This window comes from Pelobates fuscus, chromosome 10, assembly GCF_036172605.1.
Source record: "Pelobates fuscus isolate aPelFus1 chromosome 10, aPelFus1.pri, whole genome shotgun sequence".
Lineage (NCBI taxonomy): Eukaryota > Metazoa > Chordata > Amphibia > Anura > Pelobatidae > Pelobates > Pelobates fuscus.
The window spans coordinates 151,253,753-151,270,138 of NC_086326.1; the positions used below are offsets into that span (position 1 = coordinate 151,253,753).

The window sequence follows — 16,386 nt, forward strand, 5'->3', positions numbered from 1 at the left end:
TAACCCACGCACAGATTATATGAGAGTATTCGGGTCTCACACATTAACCCACACACAGATTATATGAGAGTATTCGGGTCTCACATTAACCCACGCACAGATTATATGAGAGTATTCGGGTCTCACACATTAACCCACGCACAGATTATATGAGAGTATTCAGGTCTCACACATTAACCCACCTACAGATTATATGAGAGTATTCGGGTCTCACACATTAACCCACCTACAGATTATATGAGAGTATTCGGGTCTCACACATTAACCCACGCACAGATTATATGAGAGTATTCGGGTCTCACACATTAACCCACCTACAGATTATATGAGAGTATTCGGGTCTCACATTAACCCACGCACAGATTATATGAGAGTATTCGGGTCTCACATTAACCCACGCACAGATTATATGAGAGTATTCGGGTCTCACACATTAACCCACCTACAGATTATATGAGAGTATTCAGGTCTCACATTAACCCACGCACAGATTATATGAGAGTATTCGGGTCTCACACATTAACCCACGCACAGATTATATGAGAGTATTCGGGTCTCACACATTAACCCACCTACAGATTATATGAGAGTATTCGGGTCTCACACATTAACCCACGCACAGATTATATGAGAGTATTCGGGTCTCACATTAACCCACGCACAGATTATATGAGAGTATTCGGGTCTCACACATTAACCCACGCACAGATTATATGAGAGTATTCGGGTCTCACACATTAACCCACACACAGATTATATGAGAGTATTCGGGTCTCACATTAACCCACGCACAGATTATATGAGAGTATTCGGGTCTCACACATTAACCCACGCACAGATTATATGAGAGTATTCAGGTCTCACACATTAACCCACCTACAGATTATATGAGAGTATTCGGGTCTCACACATTAACCCACCTACAGATTATATGAGAGTATTCGGGTCTCACACATTAACCCACGCACAGATTATATGAGAGTATTCGGGTCTCACATTAACCCACGCACAGATTATATGAGAGTATTCGGGTCTCACATTAACCCACGCACAGATTATATGAGAGTATTCGGGTCTCACACATTAACCCACGCACAGATTATATGAGAGTATTCGGGTCTCACATTAACCCACGCACAGATTATATGAGAGTATTCGGGTCTCACACATTAACCCACGCACAGATTATATGAGAGTATTCAGGTCTCACATTAACCCACGCACAGATTATATGAGAGTATTCGGGTCTCACATTAACCCACGCACAGATTATATGAGAGTATTCGGGTCTCACATTAACCCACGCACAGATTATATGAGAGTATTCGGGTCTCACATTAACCCACGCACAGATTATATGAGAGTATTCGGGTCTCACACATTAACCCACGCACAGATTATATGAGAGTATTCGGGTCTCACACATTAACCCACGCACAGATTATATGAGAGTATTCGGGTCTCACACATTAACCCACGCACAGATTATATGAGAGTATTCGGGTCTCACACATTAACCCACGCACAGATTATATGAGAGTATTCGGGTCTCACACATTAACCCACGCACAGATTATATGAGAGTATTCGGGTCTCACACATTAACCCACCTACAGATTATATGAGAGTATTCGGGTCTCACACATTAACCCACGCACAGATTATATAAGAGTATTCGGGTCTCACACATTAACCCACGCACAGATTATATAAGAGTATTCGGGTCTCACACATTAACCCACGCACAGATTATATGAGAGTATTCGGGTCTCACACATTAACCCACGCACAGATTATATGAGAGTATTCGGGTCTCACACATTAACCCACGCACAGATTATATGAGAGTATTCGGGTCTCACACATTAACCCACGCACAGATTATATGAGAGTATTCGGGTCTCACACATTAACCCACGCACAGATTATATGAGAGTATTCGGGTCTCACACATTAACCCACGCACAGATTATATGAGAGTATTCGGGTCTCACACATTAACCCACGCACAGATTATATGAGAGTATTCGGGTCTCACATTAACCCACGCACAGATTATATGAGAGTATTCGGGTCTCACACATTAACCCACGCACAGATTATATGAGAGTATTCAGGTCTCCCACATTAACCCACGCACAGATTATATGAGAGTATTCAGGTCTCACACATTAACCCACGCACAGATTATATGAGAGTATTCGGGTCTCACATTAACCCACGAACAGATTATATGAGAGTATTCGGGTCTCACATTAACCCACGCACAGATTATATGAGAGTATTCGGGTCTCACACATTAACCCACGCACAGATTATATGAGAGTATTCGGGTCTCACATTAACCCACGCACAGATTATATGAGAGTATTCGGGTCTCACACATTAACCCACGAACAGATTATATGAGAGTATTCGGGTCTCACACATTAACCCACGCACAGATTATATGAGAGTATTCGGGTCTCACATTAACCCATGCCTGTTCGGGGGCTGTCCACTTGGATTATGTGTTTTTCCCTGTATTTCGCATATTGTACCCCGCTCCCCTTTTGGGAGCGCTCATACGAAAGGAACTTCGTCTCCCGAACAGTGACCACCCCGATATCCAATTTAGAACGCTAGTTAGAACGTTCTCACCTCGCAACATAAGTGTCAAACCACAAACCGCAAGGGAAACCATTAATGAGTGCTCCCCTGGGTGGCCACCATTTCGTATAGACAAACGCCAGCCATGGGGAGTGTTCGTGGATTGTTTTCCGACTCGTTTGCCTCCTGAACGAGAACATCCACAGTGCCCCATTGGAACGTTCACACCAATTAATCAGAACGTACGCACTCGCAACATAGTGTTAAAATCACAAGGGAAGTAATTCATGGGTGGTCGCCATTTTGCATAGATGAACGCCAGCCAGGAGGAGAATTCGTATCCTGAAAGGAGACACTTCCCTTGTTGGTTTCAGCACCGGAACCTCGTGAACGGAGATTGGTTGAGGGAATGTGCCGCAGTGAAGACGCCTGAGGTTGGTGGGGTACTGGCTAATCTGGTGGGGTATTCTGTGCCCGGGAGACAAACGGACGATTTCTTCCCCGCGGTTTGGCTCTCAGGCACCGAGGCTCCTGGAATGAAGACCCCCCTGTCGTCCTGGGCAGGAAACCCCTTGCCTGAGTGGTGGGCTTCCTGGACCTAGGAAACAAAGCGACAGCGACCCCCTTTCCCGCACTTTTGCTTCCAGGTGTAGAGGATCTTGGGATATAACCCCTGTGTATCTCTGAAGTGGACCCCTTGCATGGGGTTATGCATAAAAGCTGAGTGTGGGATAATAGAAGTGTTGTACCTCCAGAACTGTGTGTCGTCCAGTTACTGGGGGAATGTCTGTCTGTCTATTCTAAGGATTCCTGAGGGGCTAAAGGAAGGTAATAGCAGAGGTAACCGATCGGGTTACCCGTGGTCCGCTACAGTATGTGTGTGTGTGTATATATATATATAGTGTGGGTTTACATGCAGTGTATATGTGAATAGGTGTATGTGTACATATTCATATTTATGGGTCTATGTATTTTGTAGGCAGATTTGTATAGGTACATGTATTGGTGCTTGTATGTGATGTATGTATAGGTGTGCATGTACATATATTTGTGCATTTGGTTGTATTTATATGTATATTGTTGTGCATATTGTGTATACACTACTTGTGTTTATGTATATGTATGTGAGTCTGTATGCTGGATATAGGTTTATCCAGCGGAAATCCTGTAACTTTATATTTAAAAAAAAAAAAAATAATAATTATTTATTTTATGCATTAAGAAAAATGTAACAAGAAAGCGTTAGACATGTTGGTACAGCGTTCACATTTCCTGGTTTTCCGGATAACCATGCTTGTTCTTACATGAGGTTCAAGGTTCGGAGCGTGTCCAACATACATATCACATTGCACATTTTTTGGTTTTGGGGCAGGTCGGGGTAACTGGGATTTAGATTTGTTAGTGCTTACTGCTTCTGGGGTATGGGGGGGGGGGGAGGAGTGGGGGGTAGAGGGGTATTTTTAGTTTCTGTTGGTATCGTGTCTTCCTGTCTCGTGGGTCGGGCTGTGAGTGGACCGTTCCTGTGTGAAGTTTTGTCGGCTGAGCCTTGCCTGCGATAGTGTTGGTTATGCGAGCATCCTTGGTGTGTTTTCGCGTGGCTTTTCGGGTGTATGTGCGTAAGGTTCGGTTGATTCTTGTGGGTCGTGGGTTGGTGTGTTCTAAGCTAAATGGGGTCTTGTGACCTCCTTCTTCTTAGTCTTATAGGTTGCTGGTGTCATGAGGCGATCACGTGTTGTAACTCTTATATTAAGAATGCATGAATTCCCATCTAAGTAATGATTTTGGATTTATTTTCCGCTTCGAGCACCATCTTCTGCATGGTTTGCTTGGGTTTTTTTTTTTCTTCTTTCTTTCTCTCCCCTCCTCCCCCCCCCTTCTCTCCCCCCTTACTCTAATCTTCACTCAAGATATTTATGACCCTCTGCGAGTATGGTGTCTGTTTTCTATCAAACCGGTGTCTTATCTGCACTCATGTCTCTTTAACCCCTGTATCACAACACAACTTTGAATTCTATGTGTTGTCTTGCTGAGAAATGCTTTAGACTTGAGAAAGGGAGGTTCTCCCGAAAGCTTGCCATTAAAAAAATTCTGTTAGTCCATTAAAAAAGGTATTACAAGATACAAATTTTATGTTTTTTTACATCTACATCACTGGACTAATACGGCTACAATCTCTACTTGTACATGCACACACACACACATTTAGTAAGTAGGGACTTGCACAATATACTCCCATACACTGCCCATTACAGAGTTTTACTTCTGTAATCACTTGTAAAACACTACACAATGTAAGCTGTATAATATACACAGTGTCTGCGGTCAATATATTCTGCATGGGATGTCTATTCAATAATTACTAGTGAGCATGGGACATTTTTAAATTCAATTGACAAATACATCGCATTATTCGGCACTAGTTTTTTTTTTTAAATGACATTTTTGTCTTTACTATATAACACTGGGCATTTAATAAAGTCTATAATGTTCCTTATGCAGTAATACTCCAAGCACCCTAATAATTTTGCTAATTAATAGAGCATACTGTAGCCACTGTCAGCTCTGATGATGACTTCTAGCTGCAGAGTTTGTGAACATTGCTGCAGCGTTGTCTCCCTCAGTGCTTTCAATCAGGCTGCACAGAGCGACAGTTCCTGACCGCTTGTGATAATTTTGTCCATGTTTTGAATTACGCATCAGCACACCACATGCTGAACCTGGACTGAGCACTTTCTTCTCCAATGAGAGCCAGAGAGAGCAGCTCTGCCAAGAGCCTCGTAGAGCCTGGTTAAAAAACAAACAAAAAAAACCAGCTGGAGTATGTGGGGCCATCAGCTTAAAGAGCAGTTCCACTCAGGCGATGGATGGAACTGATCTTAAGGATAGACTACTTACCTCATGAAATTTTTTTGCATTTAAAAATAGGGGGTAAATTTTGTTTGTACCCCATATTTTTCTGTTAAAGGAACACTAGGAATTCAAAACGCTCTAGTATGTCCCTGTCCCTAAACTTTAGGTCCCTCCTTTACCTGCAAGCACAAACGAGTTATAAACCCTTTTTAATTCTTACCTTAATTCCAGCAAGGGGGGTCTGTTGTCACTGGCTCAGTCTCCTCCCCAGTAACATCATGCTGTCGGAGGATCTAAAGTGCATGTGTAGGAAGCGATGTACGCATTAAAGCTTCCCCATAGGAACACATTGAATCAATGCTTTCCTATTGGGATTTTGAAGAGGCTGTATGTCGTTTCAAGGAGTTAAACTCTGTGAGAAGCCATTAAGCACTTCTTCTCTGAAAGATGAAGTGGTCTAGGTACCTATAGTGTCTCTTTGTTTATTGATCTGTGTATCTGTTATACTGTCGTTAAGTAAGTCAGCCTGAGGATGATGGGTTATAGATGGCAGTGGATGACATTATAGAAATGAGTCCAAACAAGTTGAGTCAAGGGTAGCCCCACCAAGAATAAAAACAGGAAACTTCCTTTTCACATGTAGGTAAAAATCCAGAAATGTCCTCTGAGATGTGTTTCAACTAGATAGGGTCAAGATCTCATCTGGACAACACTTCATACTCCCCTCTAATGAAAAAACATCTGAACGTTGAGGAATATGTCCAACCACTGTTCAGGAGTCAGCGTAGTCCCCATATCCAACTGCTTTTCACGATTATGAAAAAAAATACTTTACAGTGTGTAATATAATGCTGTGGAACTCAAAAGTACAGATCGTAGTGGTCACTGTACAATTTAAACAGTTCTCTAAATCTGGGCCAATTAAATCTCATCCTATGCACATTAAAAGAACCATGCTGAACAATATGACCACTTTGGTGGCAGCCGAAGACAAATTCAATGCTTCAGGAAGACCTAATTAGGACAAGTACAGTTGTAATTAAACTTTTTCAACCCTTACTGAAATCAGATTTATCATCATTTGCAGACTTTCAGCTTCTTGCAATGAACAAATCCAACAAAAGCAATTTGTGGTGGAGCTTCTGCAATGTGACAGATTACCTCCGCCTTTTCCACTTCCTCGCTGCAAGGGGACAAGACTGGAACACTTGAGCCCCAGTCATCGAAGCTTCATAATAACACAAACATATTAATAAAGAGGTGGGGCACACAATTACTAACATGAAATATCTCTCCTGCCTACAGAAAGCATAATATGCTTGAATATGCAAATTAACAAGCCATGCTATTCAGGTAGTGCACATACCTGTTGCTACCAACAGGTGGCACTGTACAGGCTTCTTTGTGATTCAAGTCAGAGGACTGTGACAGTCACTGTAGAACAAGCATGTCAATCTCAAAGGCTAGCACAGGCCATATAAACAAGGTTTAAGTTTGTGGCCTGAAAAGAAAAGCAATACAACAAACCTTACATTTTCATAGAAACGTAGGTTTGTTTTAAAAATTACAGTATAAAAAAAACAACAAAAAAAACATCCCTCTACTAAACACCAGTCCCCCCTCTGTACTAATTCACAGCCCTCCTTCTGTACCAATTCAAAGTCCCCCCTGTACTAAATCCCAGCACCCCCCTCTAGTAAACCCCAGCCCTTGTTTAAAAATAACAATTAGCCAACAAGCAGACTCACTCACATTGCCGCTGCCAGTATGCGACTCGTGTCCAGCCTCTGGTATACCCCCAATGGCGCCGTCCGCATCCTGTGCCAAACAGATTCCTCCAGCTACTTCTTGAAACAAACCTGTGAAGGTGGAGCACGTTCACGTCACGTCAGAATGTGGCGTTGCATACCCCACCAGGTTCTCCACTGTCTAGCCGCGGCCATCACAACACTGACCAACACACACACACTCTCTGACAGACACAAACACTACAGAGACACACACTGACAGTCACACACTTCAACATTCTTGCACACACTCACATCATTGTATTCATTGCTCCCTACCTTTGGGAGCTGGTTTGGGACGTCTCCCTGATCTTCTCTTGGGAGCTCAGTCTTCTTGCTCCTAACTGCTCCCGTACGCGCAGTTTAGTGATGTCGGAATATGACGTCATATTCCGGGGCCCGTCTTCACTTCAGACGGCGTGCGGGAGGGAGCAATGAGGAGCAAGAAGACTGAGCTCCCTCGCTGCCACCAGTGACCTCTCCCTGGCCGGGTAAATGAGTAAGCACCTGCAATGTGGGGAGAGCAGGTGCCTACTCTGCTTTAGTAAGCTCGCGGGCCACAAAAATATTCATTGTGGGCCGCATGCGGCCGGCAAGTTTGACATACTTGCTGTAGAATTTTCTTCTGCACCAAGCCTTGGTGGAATTTGAGGTGTGCACAGGATCATGGTCTTGTTGGAAGGTTCAATGACGCCCAAGCTTCAGCTTCCTCAATGGACATTTGACATTTTCTCCTAGGATACTTTAATGAATCCATCCTGCTTTTCACTCACTACAGTTTCCAGTGCCAGAGGATGCACCGAGCCACTATGCTTAACTGTAGACAATGCTCTTTTCAGCATATACTTCATTCTTCTTCCTCCAGACATACCATGGATCCATTGGCCCAAAAAGTCTGTTTTGTTTCATCACTCCACAGAACAGAATCTCGTAACTTCTGTGGCTTATTTATAGGCTTTTGAGCATATTGGAGCAGACTTTCCTAGTGCTTTTGGGTCAGTAGTGGTATATGTTTTGAAGTTCTGGCATGGAAACCTGCTGTAGCGGAGAGCCGATCTTGCACAGCTATTCTCCACTAGAGATCCCAGTGAGGCTCAGGAACAAGGTGATGATCAGTCCACAGGCAAGGTTTCCAGCAGGTAGAGTAATACAGCAATATCCCCATCACATTCCCAATAACTGGACGACACACAGTTTCAGGAGTAGAACTAACTAGCTTTATTTCACAGTTCCTTATAAAGCCCTCTCCCATGCAAGGGAGGAGGTTCTATTACTTAAGACATTATCCAATCTACAAGCAGTAACCTCCCACAGATCTCCTCCCCTCCTCTAGCATCATAATCCCCTTAGCATGTACATAGTTTCCCCCGAGTTTTGGATGTACCCTAAATACTTGGGGTACATCCACAAATCTAATATCCCCAGATAGCTCTATTCTGGGGGACCAACATACTTTAAAATCAGCCCATTCGGATAAAGCGTTCGGGAGTTATGGGACTTTGAAGTTTGGACCGACCGCAGAGGTAAAGTATCCGAAAACAGTTCCATGCATTTTGGCCCTGCGGTCGGTCACAAACAGGCGAATACAAATGGGTGAAATATTGCTGTTAAGTGGCCTGATGGGGAGTCGGATGAATCCCCTAGTTCGTGGGGTTCTTCCTACCGAACGGCGGGCCGTTCGGTAGTTTCCCCACGAAGTATTAGGAGTCTGGAGGTCTCAGCGGTGGTTGCCTAGTCAAGTGTCCGATTTCGGTTCCAGACACTCGACGGCAAAACACCGCTGTTCGGCAGTTTAAGATGGCCGCCGCCACGTGTTCGTATCCCGAATGGCGGCCACCCAGAGGACAAAGACCACACTGCACGAATAGGTAATTACCCGTTTGCAACATTGTTGCAAACGGTAATTGAAGGCACACTTTACACAGGGTGGTCTGGTTGTTCGGTAGTTTCATTCCCTGGTTTTATATGAATGATTCTACCGAACAACCAGAGGAATACAGTTCTTTACATACATTCAACTGTCCATATAACCGGATACCATGGTTTTCTATACCTGTTCACACACATTAAACCAGCAATATGACCAAATACAATTATTCTCATACATGTCGTGGGACAGCCCGGTACCAATCCGCTACACTGCTCCCCCTTGCCCACAAGCCGGCATACACAGTCTGATCCAACACGGATCGGCTTGGGGATGTCCGGGGGCTCACGGATCATTTCTCTAAGTCAGTTTGTCTTGACAACCCGTCAGCATTTCCATTCTGCTTACCCGGCCGGTACTGGATATTAAAGTCAAAAGGCTGTAGCGCCAAACTCCAGCGCAGCAGCCTGGCGTTGGCCCCAGCCACCCGGTTCAGCCAGACTAACGGGTTGTGATCCGTGAGCAAGGAAAAGGGCTGTCCATATAAATAGGGCTGCAGTTTCTTTAGGGCCCACACCACAGCCAGGCACTCCTTTTCGATGGCGGCGTAGCTTACTTCTCGAGGTAACAGTTTGCGACTGATGTAAGCCACGGGATGTTCTCCGCCATCGGCCCCGACTTGACTCAGTACTGCCCCCAATCCAAACATAGAAGCGTCTGTGTGAACAAGAAAACGTTTAGTTGGATTGGGAGCTGCCAAGACAGGGGCATTTATCAGTGCATTTTTCAATTGTTGGAATGCCTGTTCACACTCCGGGGTCCAGTTTACTTGGCGGGGAAGGTTCTTACGGGTCAGGTCAGTGAGGGGTTTGGCCAGGGCGCTATAATTGGGAACAAACTTCCTGTAATACCCCGCTGTCCCTAGAAACGCTAAAACTTGGGTCTTAGTCCTAGGGGTGGGCCACTGGGCTACAGCCTCTACTTTAGCGGGCTCGGGTTTCTGTTTACCGCACCCTACTCTATGTCCCAGGTACTGTACCTCAGCCATTCCGATACTACACTTGGCCGGCTTCAAGGTCAAACCTGCTTCCCTTATCCTATCTAGCACAGCTCCTATGTGAGCTAAATGTTCCTGCCACGTATTGCTAAAAATGGCAATATCGTCCAGGTATGCACAGGTATAGTCCTGCAATCCATCCAGGAGTCGATCCACCATCCTTTGGAAGGTGGCTGGGGCGTTTTTCATCCCAAATGGCATGACTTTAAACTGGTACAAGCCAAATGGGGTGACAAAGGCCGACTTCGGGATGGCGTCTGGGGCCAGGGGGATTTGCCAATAACCTTTACACAAGTCAATAGTGGTGAGGTATTGGCCCCTGGCCATTCTGTCCAGTAACTCGTCTATCCGGGGCATCGGATAGGCGTCGGATACAGTCTTCTCGTTCAATCTCCTATAGTCCACGCAGAAGCGGGTCGTACCGTCTCGCTTTGGTACGAGGACTACAGGAGATGCCCAAGGACTGTCTGAGGGTTCAATCACCCCCAGTTGGAGCATCTCGTCGATCTCCTTACGCATGTTTGCCCGTACCGCTTCTGGGATGCGGTAGGGCGTCTGGCGCATGGGTAGTTGCCCTGGGGTCTCGACCCGGTGAGTTGCCAGAGGCGTGTATCCAGGTACATTAGAGAACGTGTCGCGTTTCTCTTCTAATAGTTGCTGTACCTCGATCCGCTCCTGTGGGCTCAGCCGATCTCCCAGCGTGACCTCCCCTAAATCTCCGGACAACTGCCCATCCCCCAGCAAATCGGGAAGGGGTAAGCTGTCAAACTCTTCCGTGTTAGGGGCACAGATGGCGGTTACCTCCTCAGTACGCTCGTGGTAGGGCTTCAGCATGTTCACATGGAGCATGCGTCGCCCCCCAGTCCCTGTGCAGGGGCCGATAATATAGGTGGTATCACATCTTTGCTCCACCACCTTATATGGGCCCTGCCAGGCGGCCTGTAACTTATCATGTCGGACAGGTTTTAAAATTAGTACTTTCTGCCCGACCTGAAAGCTACGGTCCCTGGCTCCCCGATCATACCATGTGCGCTGGCGTGTCTGGGCCTCCTGAAGGTTTTCCCTCACCGTCTTGGTCAGTGCTTCTAGGCGGTCCCGAAAGGCCAACACATATGGTATGATGGGAGTGCCATCTGTGCTCCGGTCTCCCTCCCAATGCTCTCTAATAAGATCTAATGGGCCTCGGACCCTCCTCCCAAACAATAATTCAAACGGGGAGAACCCTGTGGATTCCTGCGGCACCTCCCGGTATGCAAATAGGAGGTGCGGCAGGAATCGTTCCCAGTCCTTGTGGGTCTCTGCGAAGGTTCGGAGCATCTGCTTCAAGTTACCATTGAATCGTTCGCAGAGCCCGTTCGTCTGGGGGTGGTAAGGGGCACTGATAATAGGCTTAATGCCACAGATCCTCCAGAGGTGTTGGGTGAATTCTGCGGTAAACTGGGTACCCTGATCAGAGATAATTTCCCTGGGTAATCCCCATCCGGGAGAATATCCGCATGAGGGCATCCGCGACCGTTTCAGCGTGGATGTTGGTCAGAGCCACTGCCTCTGGATACCTGGTGGCATAATCTACTACCGTTAAAATATACCGTTTTCCTGACGGGCTAGCTTTATTGAGGGGGCCTATCAGATCCACCGCTATTCGGCCAAAAGGTTCCTCTATTATGGGTAAGGGGTGAAGTTTAGCCTTCCTGCGATCCCCCCTTTTTCCCACTCTCTGGCAGGTATCGCAAGTCGTGCAATATCTGCGTACTTCCTGGCTAATCCCTGGCCAGAAGAAACTCTGGGTTAGTCTGTACCTGGTGCGACTAACCCCTAGATGTCCGGATAGCGGAATATCATGCGCTATCCGGAGTAATTCAGCCCGGTACCGCTGTGGTACCACTAATTGTCTCCTCGCTATCGGGTCTAACCCCGTAATCTGTTTGCTTGTTTCCCTGTACAAAAGTTGTTTATCCCAGATAAACCTCTCTCCCTCCGCCCCGGGGGAACCCGTGACAACCTTGTCCCTATACACCTGAAGCGTGGGGTCTGTTGCGACTTCAGCTACAAATTCATTAGGTGGAGCCCAGGGGACACATTCTAGAGGGGGGGTAGGGTTGCTTACCTGGACCTCCGGCAGTGTGTTGTGGTACTGGGTGCGGGCCTGTTGTCGGGTGACTACAGGGTTGACCTCCCCTGTGGTGGGCGACTGGGGCTCAAAAGCAGAAGTGAGCCTCCCCAGATCGTTCCCCAATAAAACCTCCGCCGGTAAATGCGGCATCAATCCCACCTCCACTTCCCCTGCCCCCGCTCCCCAATGTAAATGTACCCTTGCTGTAGGTAGCCGGTACACTGCTCCCCCAGCTACCCGGACGGCAACAGTTTTGTTCAGTTTTGCCTGATCTGAAATCAGGTGGCTCTGTACCAAAGTGATGGTAGCTCCCGAATCTCGTAATCGCCGGACTGCTGTACCATTCAGATATACCGTCTGTCGATGGTGCCGTAGATTATCCACATTGGCCTGGACAGGATCTGCCTCGTGCAGTACCTCCCATTGTTCCACAGTGGTAATGGGGACTGCGGAACCATACGGGGTGGTAACTAGGTCCTGGTAGTGGTGGGCTGCGGCCGCCCTGGGTGGAGGTGGGCCTGGACGAATCCAGGTGGAACGGTCCCGTAGCTGTGGGCATTCCCTTTTATAATGTCCCCACTTCTGGCAGTGATGACAGGGGCCAGCGGTGGGTTGTCGGAACCGGGGCTGTGCAGCGGGTGGTGGTGGTGGTGCTAGTGGTCTCGGTGGAGCTGGGGTGTAGGTGGTTCCCCCGAATGTTTTATTTTTTTTTTGTAAATATAATTTTTATTTGTATTTTTCAGAACTTTTGAACAAGCCAGGAAATACATATCAGGACTCGCAGGTCCTTGTCTCAGCTGATGATTCCTGTATTAACATTAACTCAGATTCTTAAAGTGACACGGGCACATGCGCCCCTTCTGACATAGGACTCGCAGGTCCATTATTCAAAACATTGTCGCGGTTACAGTTTTCTAGATAAAATAGTCGTTTGTATCGAAAAGCAGTTTTCGTATGCTCGCTCTTAGTATTAATTTGTAATCCTGCACTCTTGGGTGTGCGGTCTGGAATCTGTCTTGTCCAGTGCCACCCGTTTCCCTTACATCGTGTCGGTGTGCAGAGTAATGTGTGTCGTGTTGTTGCGTGTTATTGTGGGGTGTGGCAGTCCCCGAGGCAGCCGTGGTCTCCGCCAGCTCAGTTCTGTCATTCCCGAATTCTCGGTTGTTTTTTACCTTTAGGTATATCATATCCTGAATGTGGGGGTCGTATCGCCCTCACTGTCCTCGTGGGCCCCTGGCATGTCCTCCTCATAGGTGTGTTACCTCCTCCCCCTATCATCCCTCCTGAGACCAGGTTTAGGCCTATCTAAGTGGCTCCTCGGTGGTGTCCCTACCTTTTTGTGGGGCCCAAGGGGTTGGGGCGGCCCCCCTGTCTTCTCACCTGGTGTATGCTGTAATTGACCTTCCTTTTGCATGTTCGCTAGGGTTTACATGTGGTGCCTCTGTGTTAGGTGTTTAATGGTGTAGAGAGCAAGTTACTAAATTCTGGGGTGTTAGTCTTTAGTATCCAGTGTGTCCATGTGTTGAGGTATTTTTGGTAGGTGTCATTAGCTGAGTTATGGAGTTCTTCCAGGGACCGTAATTCCTCCATGTGTGTAAACCATAGTTGCAGTGGTGGGGCGACTGTCTGTTTCCAATAGAGGGGAATCAGTGCCTTCGCTGTGTTCAAAATGCGTATGGTGAGTGACTTCTTGTATGCGGACCTAGGGGTTTGGGTATGATGTAGCAGCATTGCTGCCGGTTGGAATGGTGGCGGGTCATCTGTGTATTGGCAGATTATGTTGTGTATTGCTTTCCAGTAAGGGGTTATCTTACGACATCCCCACCAGATATGTATGAGAGTGCCATGTTCCTCCTCGCATCGCCAGCAGTGGGATGGGTGTGTAGTGATTCTGTCATGTAATGTCGCTGGAGTGTAGTACCAATGAGTCAGTAATTTATAGGCCGTTTCTTGGGTTCTACTATAACTGGAGCAGTGATGTGTTAGGTAACAGACCTTTTCCCATTCTCCTTTGTCTAATGTATGTCCTAGCGCCGTTTCCCACTTCCCCATGAATCTCGGTTGTTCCGTTGGTGTGAGTGTGAGTAGTATATTATATATAATGGATACCCCATGAGCCAGTGGGCCAGGTTCTAGGCACAGATTTTCGAATGCGGTGGTCGCCCTCGTTAGGATTGGGCCCTGTGGGAGAGATGCTGTGTAGCTCCTTATCTGCCTATATTTGAGGTGCGTCATAAAGGTGTGATCGGGCTGTCCCCGTAGATTGTCAAGCGTCCTGGGGCCCGTCGATGTGAGAACGTGCATAAGTCTGGGTAGTGGTTCCCTGATCAGGTCCTTAAATGCCCTCGGGTCTGTTCCCGGTGGGAAGTCCGTGTTGTATGTGAGTGGCAGTAGGGGGCCAGCGTATGTGGTTAGACTGTGTTTCCCTTTTGAGCGGTTCCACACCTGTAATGTCGCTCTCGTGTAAGGGGAGGGTGTGGAGTTTCCCGCTGCAGCCCCCGGTGGTAGCCATGGTAGCACCGCTACCGGGGCCCCCGCTAAGTGTTCCTCTACCTGCTTCCATGGTTTGTGGAAGCCTGATTTCGTCCATTCGACTATTCGCAGGAGGTGACATGCCCTATAGTACAGGGTGAAGTCTGGCAACGCCAGGCCCCCCCTGTCTTTCGGTAGTGTCAGCAGAGCGTGGCCGACCCTTGGTTTCTTCCCATTCCATACGTATTGGATCAGCGCTGTGCGCAGTGCTGCGAAGAACGAACGTGGGATCTGTATCGGGATAGTTTGGAACAGGTAGAGAAGGCGTGGTAGAAAGTTCATCTTCGCTACCTGTATCCTACCCAGCCACGAAATGTGTGGGTGAGCCCATTCCTGCATTTCCGTCCGCATTTTTGCTAGTATAGTGGCAAAGTTTTCTTTGAATAGGTCTCCCTCCTTCCTTGTTAACCAGATACCTAAATATCTGATTTTCTGTGTCGCCCATTGAAATAGTGTTGTTTAAGGGGTTCCGTCCTATGCTCTGGGATGTTTATGTTTAGTATGTAAGATTTGGATAGGTTAATCTTCAGATTGGATAGCCTTCCATATTCCTGGAAGGTTTTCAGTATGTTAGGGAGGGATATTTCAGGGTTAGTCACATAGAACAAGAGGTCGTCCGCATATGCCGCAACTTTATGGTGGGTTTCCCCCGTCTTTATCCCTGTGATATCTGGATTGCCTCTGATGGCCGCCAGTAGTGGCTCCAGGGCCAAAACGAATAGAATCGGGGACAGGGGGCATCCCTGCCGAGTGCCATTTAGGATATCAAAGGGCTCTGTCAGGGCACCGTTGATTATTACGTGTGCCGATGGTTGTGTATACAGGGCTTCTATCCATCCCCTGATGCCCGAGCCCAGTCCCATGTGGGTCAAGGTCTGAAACAGGTATTTCCAGCCCACCCTGTCGAAGGCCTTCTCCGCGTCCGTGGATAGCAGGAGAAGGCCTCCGGCAGCGCGGCCACCCCCGGTCGTCAAAGCGAGGGTTCGTATCGTGTTCTCGCGGGCTTCTCTCCCCATCACAAAGCCCACCTGGTCTGGGTGCACCAGGGTGGGAACGTGTGGCTGCAGCCTGTTCGCTAGTATTTTAGTCAGGAGCTTGAGATCGCTATTTATTAAAGATATAGGACGGTAGCTCCCGCAATGTTCCTTGTCTTTCCCGTCTTTAGGCAAGATCGTGATATGTGCTGTCAGAGATTGTTTAGGGAGCGTGTGACCCTCCCTGATGGCATTAAATGTATTGATGAGTGGGGCATAAAGGATGTCCGCGTATGTTTTATAGTAGCATAGTGGTAGACCGTCCGGGCCCGGGCTTCTACCCGTTTTCGTCTGTTTCACCGCTTGTGTTAGTTCCTCGAGTGTGATTTCCCTGTCCAGGAGTTCAGCTGTGTCCCTATCTAGCGTCGGTGTCGGATGGAGCGTGAGATAGTCTTTTATTGTCTCTGTTAGTTTAGCGTCTGCTTGCTGGGTTTGTGGTCTGGGTAGTGCGTATAGGCTCGCGTAATATGCCCTAATTGCCTCCTGTATCTTGCTGGGCTGTCTGTGTAGAGTGTCCCTACGGTCCCTAATTCGGTCAATGTATGTCTGCTGTCTAC

General features: G+C 47.3%; 1 protein-coding gene across 1 annotated transcript in view; it reads right to left on the minus strand.

Moving 5' to 3' along the window:
- The window catches only part of LOC134574869 (zinc finger protein 484-like), a 38,604-nt gene that overhangs the window by 11,529 nt on the left and 10,689 nt on the right, over window positions 1–16,386 (minus strand). The window contains exons 5-6 of the mRNA XM_063433918.1: window positions 6,601–6,667; window positions 5,283–5,373 (exon numbers count right to left, since the gene is read on the minus strand). Of these exons, the coding sequence (XP_063289988.1) occupies window positions 5,283–5,373; window positions 6,601–6,667 (158 nt within the window). The remainder of the gene's footprint in view (window positions 1–5,282; window positions 5,374–6,600; window positions 6,668–16,386) is intronic.